The sequence below is a fragment of the Lepidochelys olivacea genome (genome assembly GCF_965140295.1).
Source record: "Lepidochelys olivacea isolate rLepOli2 genome assembly, chromosome: 6".
Taxonomy (NCBI): Eukaryota; Metazoa; Chordata; order Testudines; family Cheloniidae; genus Lepidochelys; species Lepidochelys olivacea.
Genome location: NC_140416.1, coordinates 114193158 through 114216355, shown reverse-complemented (window position 1 = coordinate 114216355; position 23198 = coordinate 114193158). Strand labels below are relative to the sequence as shown.

General features: G+C 42.3%; 1 protein-coding gene across 1 annotated transcript in view; it reads left to right on the top strand.

The window, feature by feature from the left end:
* SYNE2 (spectrin repeat containing nuclear envelope protein 2) overlaps positions 1-23198 on the top strand; it is a 272335-nt gene that overhangs the window by 184228 nt on the left and 64909 nt on the right. The window contains exons 79-92 of the mRNA XM_084632047.1: positions 890-1063; positions 1620-1751; positions 3271-3467; positions 4290-4422; positions 5125-5307; positions 5787-5936; positions 6780-6956; positions 8279-8434; positions 10868-11020; positions 15826-15996; positions 17134-17267; positions 17698-17902; positions 19517-19696; positions 21209-21337. Coding sequence (XP_084488173.1) covers positions 890-1063; positions 1620-1751; positions 3271-3467; positions 4290-4422; positions 5125-5307; positions 5787-5936; positions 6780-6956; positions 8279-8434; positions 10868-11020; positions 15826-15996; positions 17134-17267; positions 17698-17902; positions 19517-19696; positions 21209-21337 — 2274 coding nt within the window. The remainder of the gene's footprint in view (positions 1-889; positions 1064-1619; positions 1752-3270; positions 3468-4289; positions 4423-5124; positions 5308-5786; positions 5937-6779; positions 6957-8278; positions 8435-10867; positions 11021-15825; positions 15997-17133; positions 17268-17697; positions 17903-19516; positions 19697-21208; positions 21338-23198) is intronic.

Sequence of the window (23198 nt, the reverse complement as noted above, 5' to 3'; positions counted from 1 at the left end):
GCCAAGGGTGGTGGTGGTGTTGTTGTTTGGTCACCTCAGGGGACTGGGACGTGAGTGGGGAGGGGACGGCACTGAAAACATTTTCCGCCCCAGCTGGCAAAACAAGTATGGTTGCTCCTGGATGGAATCTCACAATTTTGGGGACTTCTTTGGAACAGGGGTCTGGGTTTGCTGATCCATTTATCCCTGGTTCGAGCTACCTCAGAATGTATCAAAGTGTCCGGAAGATGTTTTATTTTATAGCCAGTATTTTTTAAATCTGTGGTAAAGTTAATTAAGGAACAGTGTATAGTCTAGTGGAGTGAGCAGGGATATGGACATAGGGGCTCCTGCGTTCTGCTACTAATTATCAACTTTCTGTGTGACTTTGGGCAAATCTGTCTGGGCTAGACCATAGCTTTTAGCCACTGGGATGAGCAGGATGGTATGGAGCTTTCCCAATGAGCAGCCCAGTGTGTCAATGTGACCAGCACGCTCTGGATCTGCTTTGTCCTCTTCCTCTATGCACCTCCCTGTCCAATTTGCGTGCTGAGCTCCTGGGATCATGGAGAAGAAGCATTTGCTGTTTCATTGGGTGCAGGGACTGCACTTGTGACAAACTAGTTGAGCTCCCCAGCCCTGCAATTCCATAAAAGGTCCTGCCCCAATCCATCCCTTAACCACTCCTTACTTCAGTTAACATCACTGTAGCATAGTGAATATTATTTACCTGGTTCACCGGTGTGTTTGAAGTCCTTGGATGAAACAGTATATAATGAATGCAAAGTGTCATTATTATTTATGATTAAAATCACAACAGATGTCCTCATGTAATACAAAGAATCTGATGGAGCACTTGCTATAAAACAGAAAAATAGGCTTGAAACATGTAACTGTGTTGTTTTTTCAGGGCTTTTTTCACAAGCTCATCGCTCATATGCTTGTTGTGCAATCGTATTCCAAGAAGGTGGCTCCTGCTACATTACAAAAAAAAGAGAAATTCTGGACTGAGCTGGTGGAAGACGTCAGATCGCTGGAACAAAAGGCTTCCCAATATGGCATACACTTGGAGAGTTTATTAAAGGTAATGGATTAGAATAAACCTGGTATGGAAAATGGAACCCTTTCTATGCTAGAGATACTCTGCCCAGCAGCTGCCTACTACCCATGTCTGTTTGAGGGCAGTGACTGACTGTTCACATTCAGTTTTAGCAATTCATCTCTTTCCCCTCAAATTTGGAATTTAAACACCGTCCCTCCCTCCAGCATGAATGTGAATTCCTATAACATGCCTGTGGTACTTTCTGAACACCCAGACTGAGAATAAAGACCTGTGTGGCACAGAAATACTGGTAGTACATTAAAATGAAAAAAAGTTTTAAAAACCTAAGTTTCTTTTTAAAAAAATCATAAATAGTTTTTGAGTGAGAAATCACCTGTGTGTTAACTGAAATTCTCAGTTTTCAGATCACATAGAAGCTACTCTTTAATATATGTTCTCTCTATATTCTTGTTTTGATGTTCTGTTTTGTTGGTTGAACTAAGAATAATATGTAAGTGTTAAAGCATCAGCATTTTCAATGTTTAGCACAAGCATAGAACAAGAGGTACACTACATTAACATATGCCTTGTGTTTTAGGAATGGTCAGAATTTGATGAGGACTATGTACCTTTCAACAAAGAATTAGAGGCGCTTGCTTCTGCAGTGCCTTCTGTGAATTTGGTAGACGAGACAGAAGAAAGATTAATGGAGAGGATTACACTTCTCCAGGTATTTTTATTTATTTCTGTTTAATCACTTTTTTTTGGTAGGATCAAGGTACACTGTATATGGCAAAAATACTGTTTTAGAAATATCTGCTTAGCACATGCTTAATGTCGTCCAAACAGGGTCCTTCTCCCTTTTAGCTAAGGTAGCAACTGTAGTCTGTGCCCAAACTTAAATTTCCATATGAAAATAAAACTTTTTATACCTTTTAAAAGTATCGGGGAAAGAGGTAGTTTCAATTAGTTCATTTACGAAGAGAGTCCCTACAGCTGCTCTAAAAGCTGGCATTCAAATACATACTCCAGTGATACACAATGATTATGAGCCTGATTCAATTTTCACCCTTGTGAGGTGAGAATCAGACCAGTGTTTCCAAATATTTGAGCTGCTCTTTGTAGTGAAAAGTCTATCAATTCTATCAATCTCTTCCAAAATTCTGGGAAGTACAGTTAAATCACCTTGAATTCTCTTCTTTTCCAAGGAAAATAAAGTTAGTTTTCTGGAGAAAGGCAGATAGACATTTAATAATTTGTTCCAAATATCAGAGAAGTGCTTAGGACGATACAGTTCTTCAGTTAATATAAATGAGTTTAAAACACATGATGTATCCGTTAATATGTTTGTCTGCTGGTGCTCTTTAGACTGAGTGGTACATGCTTAGGGCTGATCCCCATTCCTGGGGAGTCTTTCCGTTGTCTTCTGAGGGCTGAGGCTGAAAGTGTGGAAGACTAACCTACCTTTACTGAAGAGGCTTGTTTGTTTCTTGGACTCATTTCTGTCAGGAGAAGGAATGATTTTAGGTTGAACACAGCATGTACTAAAAACAGAATAGTTCCAGATTTGCATATTATACCACCTAAAACAGTGGTGGAAGTTAATTGTTTTTTGTGCCAGCACTTGGCTTTTGCACTCTTCAGGGAGCATGTTGTATTAGCGGTATTCGATCTCCCATACGCTTGTGTCCATAGTGAGTCAAGTTTATAAACTTCGACCCTGTTTGCCTGCATTCTGTTTGTTTGTTTTTTTCACTACTGCTTGATTTTGTGCATGGCTATTTAATTGCAAATAAATCCTTTTACCAACCCAAGAGTATTTTTTGTGTAAAAAGGAGTGTTTTCGGACTGCATATTTGTGTAATGCCTTTATAGAAGTCCATAATCCAAAGTAAACAAATGGATATGAGATTATTCAGCACTGAGAAGGAATGACTTTATCAAAATCATGAACTAACTATAATGAACACAGGTGGCATAGATTATCATTTGAATTTGTATTATGAGATGCCTCAAATGGGCCACAATAATTATGTTTCATGTGGTGGAGCCATGACATGCTATTTCATGACATGTCAAGATACATCACAAGGTAATATGAAAAATAACTTGTGTCTCCATTATTCTTACCGCTCTTCATAACGGAAAATAAAATAAATGCCAGTTGGGGGAATAAAATGCAAGTTTTAATAGCCATATTTCTCTTTTAAAATATGTTGTTGTTGTGCAAAATACTTATACTTTGCTAGCAAACCAAAAGAAACATTGATGAAAAACATGCCAGACTTTGCCAGATGGTGAAGGAAGGGAAGAAATTGATGACTGTTGTGAGCTGTCCTGAATTAGTAAACCAAATTGGGAAACTAGAAGAACTGTGGTTGTCCTTAACCAAAAAAGTTGGCCATGAGCTGCACAGACTTCAAACATTACTCAAACTCTTGGTCAGGTAAGTTTTTAGTCAAGGGGGAATTAGGGTTAGCCACTGCTATTTGGGGTTTCTCACATATTTGTCGATACCCATATTTCCTGAATCATGAGATCAATGTAATTAAACTACAGAGTTTGTGCATCTGTTTGTGGAAAACAAAAGTCCGATTATGGTCAAAAAAGTGACTATTTAAAAAAGTGTCATCTTCTTACTGAATAGATCTGTTCCCTGTGTGTAGTCAGTCATATCTACTTACTTTATGATAAAAACGTCTTTATTCCTATTGGCACTGCAAGGCCGACATCTCTAGAGGAGAGTGAGCTGGATTCTATTCTGACTTGCATATCAAAATTGTTAATTAAAGTGCAGATTGCGCTCCCCTGATCTGCACATGGAGGGTACCCACTGGAGTTGTGCTGTCAAAGACCAGGGGCTGGTGTCTGGGCCAGTGTGAAGACATTGCCTCTTCACAGATGATCCAGGCCTCCATATGAGATCCATATGAGTTGTGCGGTCAATACAGGAAGAGAGCCTTTTGAGACTCAGAAGCTCTGAGGCTGTTTCACAGGCCATAAATATGTTGATTATTTCTCCAATCAACATGTGTATGCTTTCAGCAGAACAGAGTTGTCATATATCAGTTCTGTGCTACTGCAGTGATTCTGTCTGAGGTGGAGGGCGGGAATCCTGGCCTGTATAAACCTGTATAAAGTGCTAGCAGCATACATCTTTAGGTGGATGGAAGGACAATTCTGAGAGGAGAAAAGAAATGTGTTATAGACTCTACTAAGGGATTGAGTCATTTCTAGTCCGCTAACCTGCTTTGTTTTGTTTCTATAGCTACAACAGAGACTCAGACACGTTAATTGAATGGTTGCAGTCTGCTCAGAAGAGAATGAATTTTTGGAAGGAGCAGTCTCTCAATGTGTCACAAGACCTACATACTGTCAGAAACAATATAGACAGCTTGTTTGTAAGTCAAAAAATTCTGCAGCGTTTAGATGCTAGATAATAATTCCCCACCCCCAATGACATTGCAATGTGGCCAGAATCTGCCAGCAGGGCATAGCCCTGAGTATGAAGTGGGATAGCACTGCACTGCCTCCGGGGTTCCTCTGGGAGGAAGCATGTCACAGTCCTGCTGCTGCTGTTAAATGGGGGTGAGAGAGACTGGGGGGTTTTAGCTCTGCTGAAGATATTTCTGTGAATGGGTGGATATGAACCAACCAGCACCTCAAAGACAGGGGACAAAGATCTGAAGATCCTGATAGGTGAGAGGGGACCAGCAGATTATTCTCCCCCCCAACCCCTCCAAATAATGGTCAGGAAACGAAGGAGCGGGTCTTTCAAGACACTGGAGATCCAACCTGAGAATAAAGCACCAAATATAGGGGTCCTGTTCAGTGAAAGGGGTTGTAGGTGGCAGCATACTGGGGATAAAGGATCCTGCAGAAAGATAGAGAAGAAAGGTCTTGGCTGACGTCTGCGTGGCTCAACGTTCTTCTGGGGTTTACTGAGCTCCAGCAGGTTTCAAGTTTCCATCAAATGAGATGAGTTTTACCAGGTTTCAGTTCAACCAGAATTGCAACCCGTCCAGTCAGACCCTCCTGTGATTGAGACCCTGTCTGCGTGTTTAAAAAATATATCTATATTTTTAAATCTCTGTATATTTCAGGCATTTTCTAAGGAAGTAGATGAAAAATCATCCTTGAAGTCATCTGTCATAAGCACTGGCAACCAGCTTCTTCATGTGAAACAAATGGATGCTGCAGTGCTTAGATCATCCTTGGCACAGTTTGAACAAAAATGGGCAGAACTGATCACTCAGTTCCCAACCATCCAAGAAAAACTTCACCAGGTAAGGAGGGAATCTCTTGTCATTTCTTTGTTTGAGCCAAGCTATGTGCAGAATTATTTTAAAATGTTACTGATGGAATTCAGTCAAGCACTACATAAGGCAGGGGAAGCACTTTTTTCTTTAGGGCTCAATTGCCCATCTGACTCACTTTTGGAACATCCTCAGTGTTGTATTGAGGCTTAATTATTACTGTATTTCTACCTAACTTTGCCTGTCCCCATCAATGTCATATTTTATATAAAGCTTAGTTTCAAGAGGCAATAATAATCTTATCCCAGACTTCTGAGATGTCCAAATTTCTTATTTTAAGTTTGAATCATATCCTAAATTTGAGTATCAGGGTTTACTTGCAAGTTCATACTTAGATAATTACATTATGTGAGGCCTTTTGGGGATAAAGATGTTCTCCTCCTTGATGGTCTGATTTAATACTGCTAGCCAGTTAAGTACAGAAGAATCATTATATATTTGATTTCCAGCTTGAGATGGAAAAGCTTCCATCTCGTGAGGCCATCACAGAAATAATGACATGGCTGACCCATGTGGAACAACAAAGAGAAGATGATGAGGCTACTGTAAATTTGCAAAGTAACGCATCCCAAGTCAAAAACCTTCTTCAGAAATATAAGGTAAATATGCGAGCAGAAGAACGAGTCATTTACAGGGTGCTCAGGTATCACAGTAATGGATGCAGTACAAGAGCCAGAATAGAATTGAATAGAATATCCATTTATTTCTAGGTTCCTTAGGGGGGCTAAGTACTTAGTAGCTCAGCTTGGAACATTAGTGTACTGTTGAAGATTAATCCTGTGCTTCTTAGCACTTTGCATTTTTGTGGTCAGCTTCTTGGTTCTGGTTAACAATTAAAAGTATGTTCCTAGCATTCATATCCTAGGACCCCTGTGCGACAGAATTGACCACTGCCTTGTCTTGTAGATAGCTCTTCAGAATTTTCCAACCAGATAAACTTAAGGATATTTCTAGCTTTCTTCCTGAGGGAGACATGCATCTCATAGGCTCCAAAATATTAGTATCTGTATTACCATATCATCCAGTGGCCCTAGTCAGGATGGTACTGTTTGGTGAAAGGACTGTGTCTTCATTATAAACAACTACAATTTAAGAGAGAGAGAATCTGCTTTCTTTTGCCCAAATCTTCCTGCTTTCAAAGAAAATAAATGGCATTTCCAAGCTGTAGTTAGTATTTACTATTGGGCAGAATCGTCTTCTCTGAAAAGACCCATCTGTGTGAGTAAAGACAAAGCAGGGACCTATCTTAGCCCATGCTGTGCGTCTGTTAGCAGTGGACTAAGGCCACCTTTGATTTAGACAATGGAGAATGTATCTCTCAGGAAATGCACTGTACTATGGATCAGAATAACAAGTTTTCTCTGAATGCCACAGAATTACATTATAAATCAGCAGTTAATGGAGTTTATGAAATTAATATTGCCATCGTAACTGTTTTTCAGGAATACATGATGGAGATGAACTTTAAACAGTGGATGGTTGATTTTGTTAACCAGTCGCTGTTGCAGATCAGCACTTGCGATGTAGAAAGCAAGCGCTATGAAAGGACAGAATTTGCAGAGCATCTTGGTGAGATGAACCTGCAGTGGCACAAGCTGCAAGGGTCCCTGAACAGAAAGGTTTGCTCCTATTTCGTGGTTTTATATCTTTTTTTTTCCTTCCAATGTTGATTACATGTATTATAATCCTTTGTGCTTCTATGCTACCTTTCCCCCAGGGATCTCAAAGTACTTTCACATGTGCTCAGTTACATAACACTCCTGGAAGGTAAAGTAGGTGGGTGTTATCACACCTCTGTAAGAAGAGGTATAATTAAGAAATTCAGAACGGGAGAATTTAGATGAATATTGGGGCAGGGGCGTCATAATGGTGATCTGTTGAGCTGAAGGAAAGCCATATGGACCCCATGGCTTGAGACATTTAAGATTGAAAATAGTAGGCAGTATATGGTAAGAAACAGTCCTGCGCTGGCAGGTAGATGGCCAAGACCCACTCAGAAGCCACAGGGACAATGATACTGTTTAAAAAGAGGCCAGTCCTCCTCCACGTTATGGAACATGATTGAAAACAGGGAGGATGCTAAAATATCCTCCCCCTGCCCTGCCTATTTCCATTTAACATATGATGTTGGGATCGCTAAACCGGCCGATTGGCATATCACCAGCCACACTCATTTATTATGAAGAACTGTGGTCTAGTGGATGAGGCCCAGGCCTGGGAATCAGGAGCCCTGGGTTCTGTTCCCAGCTGTGTGATCGGGAGCGGGTCACTTAACTTCTCTGCCCCCTCTGGAAAATGAGAATGATGGAATATGCTCTCCTTATAGAAGCACTTTAAGATCAATGGATGAAAACCACTCTCAGGGTGCATATCACTATTCTTTATTTTATTATGTATTTACTATATGTTATAGAAAATACATATAAATAAATGCATCAGAGTTATTTCACCCTGGTGAAACTAGAAATAATCTGTGGAACAGGCTCAGCGTTGCGAGGCAGTGTGGCCTAGCAAATAGAACACTGGACCTGGGTTGTGTTCCCAGCTCTACCACCAGACCTTCTGGGTGACCTTGGGCACATCACTTCCCCTCTCTGTGACTCAGTTTCCCCCTCAGTAAAATGGGGGTAATGATACTGACCTCCTTTGTACAGCACTTTTAGATCTACTGATGAAAAACTCTACAGAAGAGCTAGATGATAGTGTTCTGTTAGACTGTTAGGGAATACTTTGGCATACCCAAATATGGAGAAATTATGATGTGAGATATAGAACCAAATAGGGAAAGAGCTATTTACTGTGAATAGGCAGTTGGACACATTCCTGTCCTGCCTGAGTCCTACAAAGGACTCCAACCAAAACAGAGAATTTAAATTGGCGAAACATTTTCAATCTGATATAATTTAATTAAAATGAAATATTTTAATCCTGTAATTTTCAGATACAAGAATTGGAACATATTTTGGAAATCGTCACTGAAAATGAAAACAAAGCACAAACTCTGAGCAGCTGGCTGGAAGCACAAGGCGAGAGGCTGAAATCTTTGGAAAAGCCAGCGAGTCTAATCTCAGTACAGAACACTTTGGAAGACTGTAAGGTAAAAAGTGTTCTTTATGTTGCAAACATTACTCTTAAGACTTTGCTGGGTCTATGCTACAAAAGTCACATAATTTTTATTTTAAATTGGAGGAACCTACCATATTCCTAAAAGCATAGCACAGAGTATCACTTTAATGAAAATATGAAATGCAAAGTTTGATAGGGAGATCAGAGGCCAGATCCTCAGCTGTTGTAAATTAACATGCACCGAATTACAGTGCCTGAAGCTCTGGCACAACACAGATGTGAAATTCCACAGTTGCTTTTTGGACTCTTTTATCCTTGGAATTTCCTGCAACATTACAACAATTCTTAATGTTTTCACTACCTTATTTTAGATTTCTTCTAATGGAAAATATTTCATTTTCATTCAGTTCAGTTCAGCACATTGATGGAAAGATTGATTAGTGTGAAATGTTCTTTGGTGATACTTTGGTTAGGAAGAATAGTAACTCTGTGGTAACTTGGTATAATTCTGCATTAGCATAATATTTCTTCTCTGTTTCTCAAATGGTCCATTTTATCTTTCCCACTTAGTCCTGTTTGCCATCTTTGACCTGTTGATACATGAAGACCTCATTCTATTATTGATGCTGTGAGACTAGCCTCACCACATCATGTCCTGGCACAAACGCAGTCATGCTACTCCAGCCCTAAGGATATTTTAGGGATTTTTCAGTGGGATAGCTCCATCAAAATCAGGACAGGTGGCAGTCATCTGCCAGCTGGTCCCCAATTACTCTTGAAATATTCAGCATTCATTCAGTTCAATATTACCCTTCTATTTCCTCCCATGAAATGTTTGTTATTTTATTGCCATGGTTACTTGTATCTCTCTCATATTATGCTGCTATTATTCCCTGCAGTGCTGTATTAATGCAGAGTTACTCATCTATCTGCATTTTCTCTGAAGTGTATTGGGGTGAGACTCTGCCAGCTAGTTAATAAGATACTTTTGGTATCTCTAAAGTACCATATCTGATCATAGCAAGATTCTACGCTTCGGGTGGGTAAAACACTTAACTAAACTTCATTTACTTCATTAAAAATTAAATGATTTTAAATAAATTCAAAAAGCTATTGGACAGTGAATCATTAACAGAAAACATGTGTTGACATAAAGGGCAACATTTTAGTTAAAGGAATTGGCCCATTTGGATGTGTGAAACATTCACATGTACTGCTGTGGGGTAGTGATCACCTTAATCGCGTTGGGGAGCAGTTCTTCTCACAAGTAGTCCCACTGACTTCAGTGGGACTGCTTCCAAACTCCAGGCCAGGTTCATAGATCCTAAGGTCAGAAGGGACCATTATGATCGTCTAGTCCGACTTCCTGCACAACGCAGGCTACAGAATCTCACCCACCCACTCCTGTGAAAAACCTCTCACCTATGTCTGAGCTATTGAAGTCCTCAAATCGTGGTGTAAAGACTTCAAGGAGCAGAGAATCCTCCAGCAAGTGACATGTGCCTCATGCTATAGAGGAAGGTGAAAAACCTCCAGGGCCTCTTCCAATCTGCCCTGGAGGAAAATTCCTTCCCAACCCCAAATATGGCGATCAGCTAAACTCTGAGCATATGGGCAAGATTCACCAGCCAGATACCCAAGAAAGAATTTTCCATAGTAACTCAGATCCCACCCCATCTAACATCCCATCACAGGCCATTGGGCCTATTTACCATGAATATTTAAAGTTCAGTTAATTACCAAAATCATGTTATCCCATCATACCATCTCCTCCATAAACTTATCGAGTTTAATCTTAAAACCAGATAGGTCTTTTGCCCCCACTGCTTCCCTTGGAAGGCTATTCCAAAACATCACTCCTCTATGCTGGAGGCAGGATCTGAAAGGTGAAGGGAAAGGTGGCTTAAAGCTACCTATGCATTACCCAATGCTAGGGTCAGCCAGGGCTCATGTCAGGCTCAGTGTAAGTTAAAAGAGCCTCAGGACTGCTCTAACCCATGTCAGCTGAAAATGACTTCCTAGTAACTGTTATGAAGCCAGAGATCCCCATTGTGCAAGATGCTCCTACCTCGCATTCATATGCTGGAGTGGGTAGGAGGGCTGGAATCTGACACAGGGAATCTTCTGCTGCCCTGCTTGAAAAGCTTTCTAGCCCCTTTGCCTGGAGTGGTACAAGGGAGCCCAAGTGCTGGCGGAGGATCTGGCTCTCAGTTCCAAATCAGCATGTGCATTCCATGTCAAGGCAAAATGCAGTTTCTTGTGTTCTGCATGTAAGAGACTGCTAATTCACAGACATTTACAATTGTTCCAGTTTCCTGAGGCAAACTCATTTCTGCCAGAACTCAATTGCTGTAAGTTTCCCATGGTTAGAAAAACGACATGGGATTGATTTTAAAGAAGAATCATTTGTCTTTACTTTTGTATTGTCACACAGATAAAGATTTTTATCTTTCTTTCCCTTTAGGAGCTAGAAAATCATCTTGCAATTAAGTCCAAAGCTCTGGATCAGCTAAAACAGAATTATATGGCTTTGGAAGATGGTGCAAAACAAACCTCAGAAGATATGGCTGTCAGAATGGATAAGCTACATGAAATGAGGAACAGTGTCGTCAGTCAGGTAGAGAACTTTGCATTTACACTTCTCCCCAGGATTTAATCCTAGCAACTGTTCCAAACCCTCTTTGGGAATTTCCAGTATTACTGAGCTGTTCAATGACCAATCCGTAGTTAAGGCTGCAGTAGATGTCCCGTTCTTCTTAGAGTGCTTGCTCATGTCAATTCCATTCTAGGTGTGCACAGTCGTCAGAGATTTTCGCCTTAGCGGTATCCGTAGGGTCAGCTGCGGCACTCCCTTGAGTGCCGCGCCCATGTACTGGTATATAGGCGCCTCTGACCTTATGCCCTCTGCGTTCCTTCTCACCGCTTGTGACGGTTGGTCAGAGCGCCTTGTCTTGCAATTGCAAGATCATTAGCGGTTCTTCAACTGTCCATTGTCTGTCTTCATTGTATATAGTTTAGGTACTTAGTTAGCCTTTAAATTAAGTGTTGGATTATTTGGTAGTTAGAGTCCCGGCTGGGACTTCGCTCGGGAGCATGGCATACCCCACTCTCCTGGCTTCAAACCATGCTCGTCATGCAACAGGCCGAAGCTTATTAGTGACCCCCACGACAGTTGTCTGAAGGACGAGTCCAGAATCTGTAAGAACTTTCGCCCTAGAACCCAGAAGGAGCGAGATATCTGCTTGAGGACTCTCCTCCTGGAGGCTGCACTTCGTCCTGTGTCAGAGCCCTCCCACTCGATCCCACGCCCAGCACCTCGACATCGGTGTGGCGCACACTGCTGGCACCAGGTGCCGCCTGCACTGCTCCCCCTCACCAGTGCCAAAGAAGCGACAAAAGAAGAGGAGCCCCTGGCACCGGAATGGAAAGGGGCCTCAGGCAAAGGAACAGTGGCAGGCCATGTGCCCGCCCCGAGGCTTCACGGGGATACCGCTGAGGTCAGACTCCTCAGCCCGGCCAGGGATACACCTCCAACTCCCAGGAGCAGCAGGGGACCCTGGCTTCTCAGGCCCTCATTGCCTGGAGCAGCCCAGGTGGCTAAAGAACAAGCCGGCTGACCAGCACCACAGACGCTGCACCAGGCACCAGCCTTGGCTAAGGCCCCAACACCTAAAGGCAAGCCGGTCATGGGACTGCCCCACAGGTCAGTGGAGCACCCTCTGTCCCTGGACTGCAGGCGTAGATGCCCATCTCCACAGCCTAGGGTCCTGGCACCCCATTCCCCGTCTCCAGTCAGAAGGCCCAGGTTCCTGACACCGTGCTTTCCCCCTACAAGACATGGGACACCAGAGTCAAGACACCAGTCCCCGTACCACCAGTACCGGCCAGTTTCCTGTCAAAGATTGCCATGGCACAAGTCACAGTTACCAAGAGGGTCTCCCAGATGTCAGTCCCCACCAGGCCGGGATTGATCCCGGTCGCGGCACCAGTCTCCATCCCCCCAAGTTCCGCTCATCAAGCAGACAGCGCTCCTTGCCCTCATCTCACCAGTCGCCGACTAAGGTCAGTCGGCAGACTGAGGCCTCGATGACTCTGTCCTGATTGCTGGAAGAACAATGGTCAGATTCGGACTGGGAGTTCAGCCCCTCGCCAAGGAGGGGTGATTCGCCGCTGACCCACGAAGGTGGCACAGCGCCTGCAGCGATGGCATAGCAGCAGGGACAGTGGCCTGCTCAGTGGCCGTACTGGAACCCGTGGGGCGTGCCCATAATGCCAAGCCTGTATTCCCACCAGTCCTCCTGGGCTGCATCGGACAAACTGCCCCCGGCACCGCCAGCACCGGAGTCTGAAAACAGTATCAAATCTGATGTGGGGAGCAGCGCATCGGACTCCAGGACCTAAGGAGCCATCCCTGGAGAAGGCCCCGTCGGTGCACTCGTCATCGTCATCTCCGGACGAAGCAGTGGCGGGTCCCTCCCAAACGGGCAGCCTACAGGTACCGCTAAGGCAAAAATCTCAGACGACTGTGCATGTGGGCACACGCGCGCCTAGAATGGAATGGACATGAGCAACACATGTCGAAGAACAACAGTTACAAAGGTAGGTAACTGTTTTTTCTACTTCTTTTTGCTCCATATAGCTTTGGCAAGAACTCTCCTTTTGGCCAAAAAACTATCATGCTTATTCTCATGCCAAAGGAGAACCTGTATGCCAAGTTTGGAAAAAAGAAAAAAGATCAACCTGCTTTGGAGTCAAATAAGAAAAAAATTACCCCCTTTTACCAATTTTTTAAAAAAGTATCTACATTTTTCTGGTAGCTTAAAGGCTTTGGTTGAAAACTTCAAACTTCCTAACTGGATCCACTTGGTCCCTTACTATTCCTATGTGTTCCTGCTCTCTGCTAGAGTCCTGATGGAGACTCTCTGTTCCAAGCAAATCCTTTTCCATCTTCACAGCACTGGGTTCTCCCTCCTCCACTCCCACTGCTTTTTTTAATTCTAAGCAGATCCCTTATAGTTCCCAGTTGCTCCACTCACGTTCCTGTGGATTCCCTTTCCCTCCTCAATGGCTCTCCATAACTTATTCTTAGGCCAATTAACCCCAGCAATGTCATATGTGTATGATAAATACAGCTTTATGTTTACAATCCATCATATAATATATAATACTATAAGTAATGCAGATAAAGTTAAGGTTGCTCAATGCTTTCCAGTAGGTAACTTAGCCAAATTTTAACCATTTTGACTGAAATTTTCCACATCAGGTGTCTGCTTCAGGCTGATTTTTTAAAATATTTTTTAAGCTTCAGCAGAAATGGTTCAGCTGTTTCTCAGAATGAGATTAGAGAAAATACATTGTTTTGTTCATGTTAAAAACATTCTTCCAACTGTTCTGTTGAGAAGCTCTGGTACACCAATGTTTTGGAACAGGGATTTGAAATTCAGCAATGGGAAGTCACCATGGTGCCAGAGAAAGGCCCTTTTTTTTTTTTTTCCTTTGCTGGACCAATGAAAGCTCTAATTTGACCCAGTTAGAAGAATTTGAAAAATCTCCATTCAAATGTGCTCAGTAGAGACTTATTAGAGTTTAGCAGTGAAATTCTCTGACACGTCCATCTGTACTGAACATACTCCTGCCAAGAGCTACAGGGGCTGAGCAAGGCTTTCTGTGCAATTGCTACTCCCAGCTGCCATAAGCAACCTTAATTTTGACATTTCCTAACGTTTAATTGCTTAACTTTGCAACTCTAATGTTCTTTAAATGTCGGGTTTTTCTGTATGTAACATACAGTAGAACCTCAGAGTTGTGAACACTTCAGAAATGAAGGTTGTTTATAACTCTGACATGTTCATAACTGAACCAAGGGTTAGGGTGGTTCTTTCAAAAGTTTACAACTGAACATAGACTTAAACCAGCTTTGAAACCTTACTATGCAGAAGAAAAATGCTGCTTTTCCTTTATTTTTTTAGTAGTTTACATCATTTAACACAGTGCTCGACAGTATTTGCTTTTTTTATTGGGGTTTTTTTTTGTTTTTGTTTTTGTTTTTTGGTCTCTGCTGCTGCTTGATTGCATACTTCCCATACCCAATGAGGTGCGTGGTTGACTGGTCAGTTTGTAGCTCTGGTGTTCGTAACCCTGAGGTTCTATTTATATACTGCTTCGTCCCTTCTAGCAGGCTGGCCTAATTAGGGGCTAGATTGCGACTTCACGGTCCTCAGCAAGGGGTGGTGCACTAATTGCACCACTGCTGGGACAGTCTCAGGTAGGACTGTGACTCCAACCCTGCTCAGAGGCACAATTCCTCCCTGCGTCCCCTTTGCTCTCTGGTGCCAATAATTTGCTGCTCACTGGTACCAACAGTAAATTATTCCTACCTCTGCACACTGCCTCAGGTACACTAGCCAACGAGTAATGGGATTGAGCCAAAAGTCCACCTATTCCCAACCTGGACCTATCCTGCCCACTTGGTCCAGATAAGGAATAAGTGGCTGTGCTTACTCCTGCACACCTGGACCTAAGATACAGGTAGCCGATATAGTGGGCAAAAGGGTGGGGAGTTCTGTCTCCTCCATATTTTCTTGTATAGGTGTGTAGTCAGAGTCAGAATCTAGCCCTACGTTTTGCAAGGTGAGAACCTGCCCATGAGGGGGTGGGTGCTATAGAAAAATAAGAACAACCTGTAACAACTGGAATAGGTCTATGATTTCATTCTTGTGGCAACGTCACAAAGACTGTGACAAAGGAAAACCTTATCAGTCCTACTATGATAAAAGTAATTGTAATAATGAAAAGGGGTAGGGAAAAAGAGGAAAGTTTGCCACCTCATTCATTGCATGGCTCTTGTATCTAGTGAGTCCTGAAGTTCCTCCAGCAGTTGTTGAATGGGAATACAAGGCTGTGGTTCTGTTTCATCTGCATTGTTATAGCACAATGGCATACAAGAGAATGTCGCTCTCTAGAACACTATGGTATTTTATTAGAAGCTTGAATTACCCCAAACAATTTCTGTTCCATTTTGACTAAACTGGAACTAAATTTCCATCTCAAATTGTCTATTTCCTAAGGAGATTAAGGCCTTCAGGAGCCACAGTACTTTATCTGTTAGCGGGCGTCCTGATATTGGCAGCAAAGAATAACAGCTGTGCGTTGTTTCTGCACATTTTCACCTAGCCTGGGGTTCTGGAGTGGTGGCTGCCAAACCAGCATTGCCTTGGTATCCAGTTAAATTTGTATTTCAAACTTAACCCGTTACTTCATTTGTGAAATTTTTGTGGATTGTCATCCAGCATGCGTTGAGCTGAAGTACTGAAGTCCATTTTTATTTCAAAATTACCCAAGAAATAGCTTCATTAACACATTTTGTAAGTAAATGTTAAGCAGGAGCAATCCTTTTTCTCAGCAGTGATTGTTTGTTTACAGGTAGCACAGTTAAAAACCTCAATGCAGTCAATATTACAGCAATGGATAATTTATGACGAAGCCTATGAAGAAGTTAACCTGATGATAATAAGCTCTTTGTACTGCCTAGAACAATGCAAACCTTCTGTAATATCGCTGGAAGCTTTGAAAGGCCAGGTGAAGACTCTGCAGGTAAATCTACCAAAGACAATGTAGATGTATTAGTGCAAATGTGGGCGAAGATTAATTAAAAAACCAGAAAGTTTCCCCTCAGGAAACTGATTCTTTAGAGCTTCACGATGGACCTAACCCAAAGCCCATGGGAGTCAGTGGCATTCTTTCTGTCTGCAGAGACAATGGGCCCAGGGGCTGTTCTAGTAGCAGAGTTGCACCAGTTTAACTAAAGGTCTGAACGTAAACCAGTTTAGTTAAACCAGTGCCAAAAGCTGTGTAGATGCTCTTATTTCAGTTTAAATCAGGCTTTTTTGGATTTATCTTAAGTTAGGAACTAGTGTAAACTAAATTGAAATAAACCACTTTCAGGTATCCACCAGATTAATTAAACAAATGCAAGATTGTGTGTAGACAAGGCCTAATTCTTCGTTGCCCTATACCTCATGTAGTCGTTCACACTAGTGCAGACCAGGTGCAAAGTATGAACAAATCAGAATCGTACTGTTTTGTGCTTGCTCTGTGCTCTCTTTACAATGAATAAACAAGGTGCAGGGCAACAGGGAATCAAGCCTCATGTATTCAGAGGACTCTAGTTATTGATATTTAACCTTTCTTTATTATTTCCGATCTAAAATAAGAATTTCAAAGTACGTCTGCTCTTTGGTTGGACTAAGAACAAGTAACACCAAAGGAAAAACGAATTCCAATTTAGAATGAATAGTTTGAACTAAATAAGTGAAACTTCTTTAAAAAGTCAATTGATATTTTTCTATTGATATTTAATACAGAATTTCAAACCAGTTATTTTTCCATATTTGCCAGTCAAAGGCCTAATTCTTCAACACTTTCTTGCTTTGAGTAGCACTTATTCACACGGGGAGTCCCACTGGACCATTACCTGTCTGAAGAGATGCTTCTGAAATGATGTATTACTGGATTGGGCCACAATTTAGTCTTCAGTTCTTTAATTTGTAGCAGCAAGTATATTATTGTTACATTATTATTTCTTTCTTTCACAAAACTTGTCTTTGCCATAAATGTTGTTACAGTATCACTACTCTACATCTCCTAGTCTCTAAAGAAAACTACATTTTAGCTCAATGAACTGTGGCTCATTCGTCTCCACATCTAATTGTTGTGACTCATTTTTCACAGTCTCTTCAAGACAAAGCAGAGAAGAGTGAAGAAAGCTGGGCCAAGCTCCAGGCTTCTGCTGCTAACCTCAAGAAATATTGTTGTTCCTCATTTGCAGAGATTATTGAACATAAATGCAAGGAGGCACATGCAAGGTACACCTAAGAAAAACCACAAAATAGATGTTGGTAATAAAGCCCCCTGCTTCTGCAAGGTACTGAGCATGTGCGTAACTTTAGGCATGTGAATGTTTTAATTGATTTCATTGTGAATACTCACATGTTTAAAGTTAGGCATGTGCTTAAATATCTTGGTGAACTAGGGCCAGTCGACTTTAACATATTGTTTTATTGTGGGTCTGGGTGATAGACCAAAAAACAAACAGAAAAAGGAGCAACACAGTAAACATGCAATACAGTATGGACATTACTGATGGCAAGACTCTGATCTCAGATGCCCTGGTGTAAATCCAGAGAAATTCTACTGAGAATCTTCAAAAGAGATCAGAGTCTGGTCTGTGCACGTCCTCAAGTTTAAGGGCAAAACATAAATCAATAACCTGTGTTATGTTCTTGTATATTGCAGATGGACTCTGGCAAATGAAGAAGTCACTGATGAGCTACAGACAGCACAAGCTTTGTTATTGCTTTGGGAGTCGTATGATGGGTTATACACTGAGGCAGCATTGAGGTTAGAACAACATGAAGAGCAGTGTCATCAGCTCTTGGGAGCTCACTTACCTGAAGACAACATGGAGGAAGTCCTGAAGCAGAAGATACAGGATGTGAAGGTACCTAAAAGTGCTCTCACTGCCTTATGCAAGGCCGGACTTATTTAAAAATCCTGACAATGGGAACCAGGGCCTGACTTCTCTTTGGTAATCCATCCTTTTTTATTTTCTTTAACTACATTGGGCCAGGTCCTCAGGTCAGGCCAAGCACAGCATGCAAAGAAGGGAAGGGGATGGTGACCTGACCTCGTCTCTTGCATGCTCCAGTTTCTGTGGGCAGCCCGTGACCAGTTTAGTTAGAGCAGCAACAAGGCTTCTCTAAACTATATTGTCTGCAGTGGTCCCCTAGGGAGCACCGCCAGGGTGCAGTTTGCTCTGGACATGTCTCCCTGTGCCAGAGGTGGGGTGCCAGGAGCAACTGGCGTAGAGCCAGCTACTCTTGCTTAATCCCCTCCAGTCATTCCCAAATGTAAGAGGAATCCCTGACTGGCAGTTTTTGCCAGATTTCCATCCCCTTGCAGTGGCCATACTCTATGAAGGTAACATAGGGAACCTGAGCATCTGGCTATTTTGTAGCAATCACTGAACCGAAAATGACTGACTTTTATTATGTATTTTGAACTTTATAAATAACTGAAGTGCTTACAGTCTGATCCATGCCAAAGACAGGGTCAATAAGCCAGAAGCACATTTGACCTTTCAGGGAAGTCTGTCCTTACTTTTACAGTTAATCAGAAGAAACATTTCTTTACTCATTGCCCACTGAAACGTGTGGAAAAAAAACTCAGGGATTTTCATGTTTAGTATCAAGTGAACGTGGCAGAGAATTACACATTCCAGGCTGATATTCTGTAAATCCCTCTCCAGATAAAAGGAACTACAAGCAGTATACTGGTTGTAGAAGTGCCAGCTACTCCCACAGCTGTTCATAACATTTAGAACTGAAATTTATAGTATTGTTGCTGGAGGGGGAAAAAAGCTCTCAATCAATCAAAATAGTTCCAAAGTGCTGGCAAAGGTGTTCAGCATAGTTGTTAGCAGGATATTATCATCACTGTATAAAGCCATTCTAGAGAGGATGGTTATTCTTTCCAATTTCTCTCGCTAATCTCCCTCATAACATTAGTAACCCAGTGCCTGAAATCTTTTCATGTACCGTGTGTGTGTATATATATACCTGCTACTGTATTTTCCACTCCATGCATCTGATGAAGTGGGTTCTAGCCCACGAAAGCTTATGCCCAAATAAATTTGTTAGTCTCTAAGGCACCACAAGGACTCCTCGCTGTTTTTACTGGGCAATGTTATCCCACTGAACTTTGAATCCAGATACTAAGTCTGGGAATTTTTAAAGGAGCTAAAGAGAGCTCTTTGGGAGTTGGATGCCTAATTCTCTTCAGCACCTTTAAAAAAATCAGCCTAAATCTCTGGGTAACTGGAAGGCCGACCTTCAGTAACATCTATGGTTTCGTCCCACCCAACATTGTTAATAGACTTATCAGATTCAGCCCTGGAGTAAGTGCTTGCCACTCCCATTAAAGTCAATGAAAGCCACTCGCTTAGTCTATGGCTGAATTTGGCTTCCAATGCAGATCAACCAAAGGAGTTTAGTTATAGCAATAAAAGAGACACAGGAACGCAGATCTGATTTATTTTTTTGATCTTTCATTTTAGATACTGCAACAAGGCCTTCAAACCGTAAAAGGAAGCTTTCTCCAGGTTTCTGAGTTGACAGACCAGATAGCACAACAGGTTAATGCAGCCACACATGCAGTTCTTGCAGAGAAGGTGCATCCTCTCCAAAGGATAGCTTATTTGGAAAAGATGTTGCAGATGAAATCAGATGAATTTGAGGTACTTCTTTATATAGTAAATTTGCTCTCAATACAGTTTTATTCTTCAACAAAATCATGTCGTTCCTGGACTGACGTTCAATTCGAATTAGAACTCAGTGAAATGATAGCATCAGCTGAGTTACGAAAGAGAAATAAAGTCTTGGGGAAACAGGTGGGTTCATCGTGTGCTTGCTGTGCTGCATTCACTCAGTTTCAATTGTTTTCCCCTTCCACACACACCCTGTTCTGTCACACACTTGTAAGCAGGCCTGTTAATTTGTAATATGGATAGATCTTAATGTCTCCATCCATCATCCCAGTCCAATGCTTGGAAACTCAGGTGGTTTCCTGGGGATGATGTCTCTGATTCTTGATATCATGTGTAAGCTTTACCTATAGTGTAATATAGTTTTATTTCACTTGTAGTTGTGTAGTCGTTTTCCCTTGTGTAATTTTGTGGTCTTACCACAAGTGATTTCCTTTGTCGTTCTTGTCATTCATTCTTTACACATCTGTAATTTGAGAGCTCTCAGGCAGAGAGGGTGACACCAGACCCCTTCCTGGCACAGTTCCCTCAACCCTGGAAATGGGGAGGGAAGTGAAGAGTCCCCCAGTCACCCTAACCTCCTCCCTCAAAAAAACTGTGGGATCCCAGACCCAGTCCTGTGTTTCTTCCCCTCAGATGGAGCCAGTTGGGAGCTACTAGAGCCCAAGTAACACTCACAGCCTTATCTATAGGAGCAAATGGGACCAAACTCTCTATGTGGCTGATAAGGGAGCAGAACCATTTTCATAGACTTCCTGCCATCTGAGTAGCTGTGCTGTGGCTCCATAATTTCACCCTAAATCATGGAGTCCCTGGTAGCAGGTCTCTGCACAGCATTGTTGCCCTGTTTCTCCTAGATCCATGTGGATCTCCCACAATTCACAGGATTTGGAGGCTCAGCTCCTTGCCACATGTGTGTATGTTGGGTTAAATCCTACTTCTCCTCAGTGGAAAAATTGGGAAGAAATGCCGTAAGTCAAAACTTGCAGAGTTTACCACCTTCTATAAGTCTTAAGCAGAGCTGATAAGCCCAGGCTTCCCAAGTTCCACTACAGTGCTTTAACCATAAGACCATCTCTCCTCCCCAGTGAGTTAGTTCTCACCCTGACAGGGGACAGTGGTGCCCTTAGATGTAATGAAGTGTTTTCTTCATTTCCATTTCACTTTCCTTGTTCTTTCACAATGAAAGAAACTCATTGCGCTGTGGAAAAACAGCCATTAATTTCTAGAACTGTGAAGCCAATAACAAGAAATCAAGTCTAAATATTTACTCTAAAAATGCAAGGACATATTCCAAAGATAAAATCTAGAAAAAGAATATAAATAAGCATGGTTTAAATATAGACATAAATATTAACTACAAATACACCAGTTACTCTAATCTAGCAGCTGTTTGTTTTCATAAGGATGCTGTTTATTACTCTTTTGTCCATATTGAATATATGTATTAAAGCTGATTATAACAAAAATATTCTCTCATCCTAGTTCAACCTTTTACAACTGGAGGATTTCAATAATTGCCTGGGCACAGTGGAAGCTCGAATTAAGACACCTATAGAAGTTTTGGATAAGCTGTATCTCCAGGGAAAAGAAGAAGACTCAGAATTGCTCATGGTACATCCAGCTCTTATCACTATAAGGATATAAATTATGCATATGTAAGAGAGTCTGTAGGATACTTATTCATGTAGCATTATAGGTACTTCCTGTAGCTTAATTATCATAAATGTTACATGCACAAAAAATGTGTTAAGAGAACATTATTAAGGTGGCAAAATCAAGCGCTCAGAAGTTAGGAAATGCCAGGATTGAGGTTGCCTGTGCAACTTTAATTTGGCCCCTACATGCATATCCATTATGATACAGTCTTGGATTTCCTGATCACATACTATTTTTTCCCCACAAGGTCCCTGGCCCATTTAGTGCAGAACTCTGTGGCAGAAGCAGGGGTGGAATCCAGTTGTCCATTCAACTGCCTTAACAATGAGACCCTCTTTTCTCTTCCTGGAGTCCCCTGCCTCATTCACTACACACCTCCAACTTCTGCAACAAAAAAGCAGGGGTCCTACAGACAACAATTTCCTTTACTAAATTAGCCTGATGGATAATATTCAGAGCAGGTCCATCCTGCGCAGGGAATGAGGTAGGGGTCGTCTTGAAAAAAATAGTAATTTAAGACTGTATCACAGTGCATATGCACAAGGGCCCAAATTAAGGTGGCACAGGCAACCTCAATTCTGTGATTTCCTAACTTTTGAGTGCTTGACGTTGCCACTTTAATAATGTTAACATAACATGTTGGTGTGTAATTTCTGAGGTTTTTTTAAAAAGCAAACTGAAAAACCAGAAATTCCATCATAGTGACACCAACATGAGGTCATCAGCAGGACTGGAACATTTAGCAAACCACTGCAAAAACCTCTGCCACTTGAGCTGAGTAATTGATAGCTGCACTAAGTTTTCATCCTCCACGTGGGCCAGTGCTAGAGAGGGATAGGACACTTGACTAGGGGGGTTCACTGACAGCAGAGAAATGGTGGCATTCAGGAATCCTGGGTTCTATTCCAGGCTCTGTAGGGAAGTATGCTCTACTGGGCATAGAATTTTCTTCTCCTTCCTTCCGAGTCTGACTTCTTCTTCCCCACCATCTCCAACCCAGTCATGTTCTGTCTCTTCCCCACCCCTGACCCCTTTGTCCCAGTCCCATTCTCCGGGCCTACCCAGTCCTAGTCTCTCTGTCTGGGCTTGCTGTCCAAGTCCCAATCTCCCCATCTCTCCCACTCCTCAAATCCTCCAAGTCGTCCTGCTCAGCCAGTCCCAGTTCCCTTCTCCTGCTCCTCATCTGGTTTGTTTCTTTTCTTCCCCAGCCCCCTTCCAACTTCCAGTCCCAGTTTTCCCTCTGGCTCCCTGTCCTAACTTTGCATCCCACTCCCTCCAGTCCCACTCTCATCAGACACTTTCCCAGTCTACTTCCTTCCTTTCCCCCACGCCAAGTTTTGTCACCCCTGCATCTGAATCAGATGGCTTCCAGGGGAGCACGGGGGGGTGGGGGATGTCACTGAGAGCACAGAAGAGATGGGCTCCCTGCCATCAGTTCTGGTGCCTGGCCTCAACCTGTCCCAGAGCAGCTAAAAGCAGGCATTACAGGGAAAGTCTGGCTTTGTTGCTGGAGCATGTTCAGTTGTTCTGTAGGGATGGCACATGCTCAGTCTGGTCACATGGAGGAGCTCTGAGGGGAGGGAGTGTGCTCTGTTGCCCTGTGGGGATGGTATGAGCACTAGGAGCTGTGAGAGGCTTGAGCATGCTCACTGAAGACAGTCTCTTCAGAGATTTTAACTGCTACCATTGAAGAAGTCTATGAGTACATGCACTGATTTTGCAATAGCATATTATTTGGCTAGATTTTCATGGGGATGGCAAAAGGCACATCCCTGGCACAGAGGCCATCTCCTTGCAAAATTTCTAATCCTTTCTC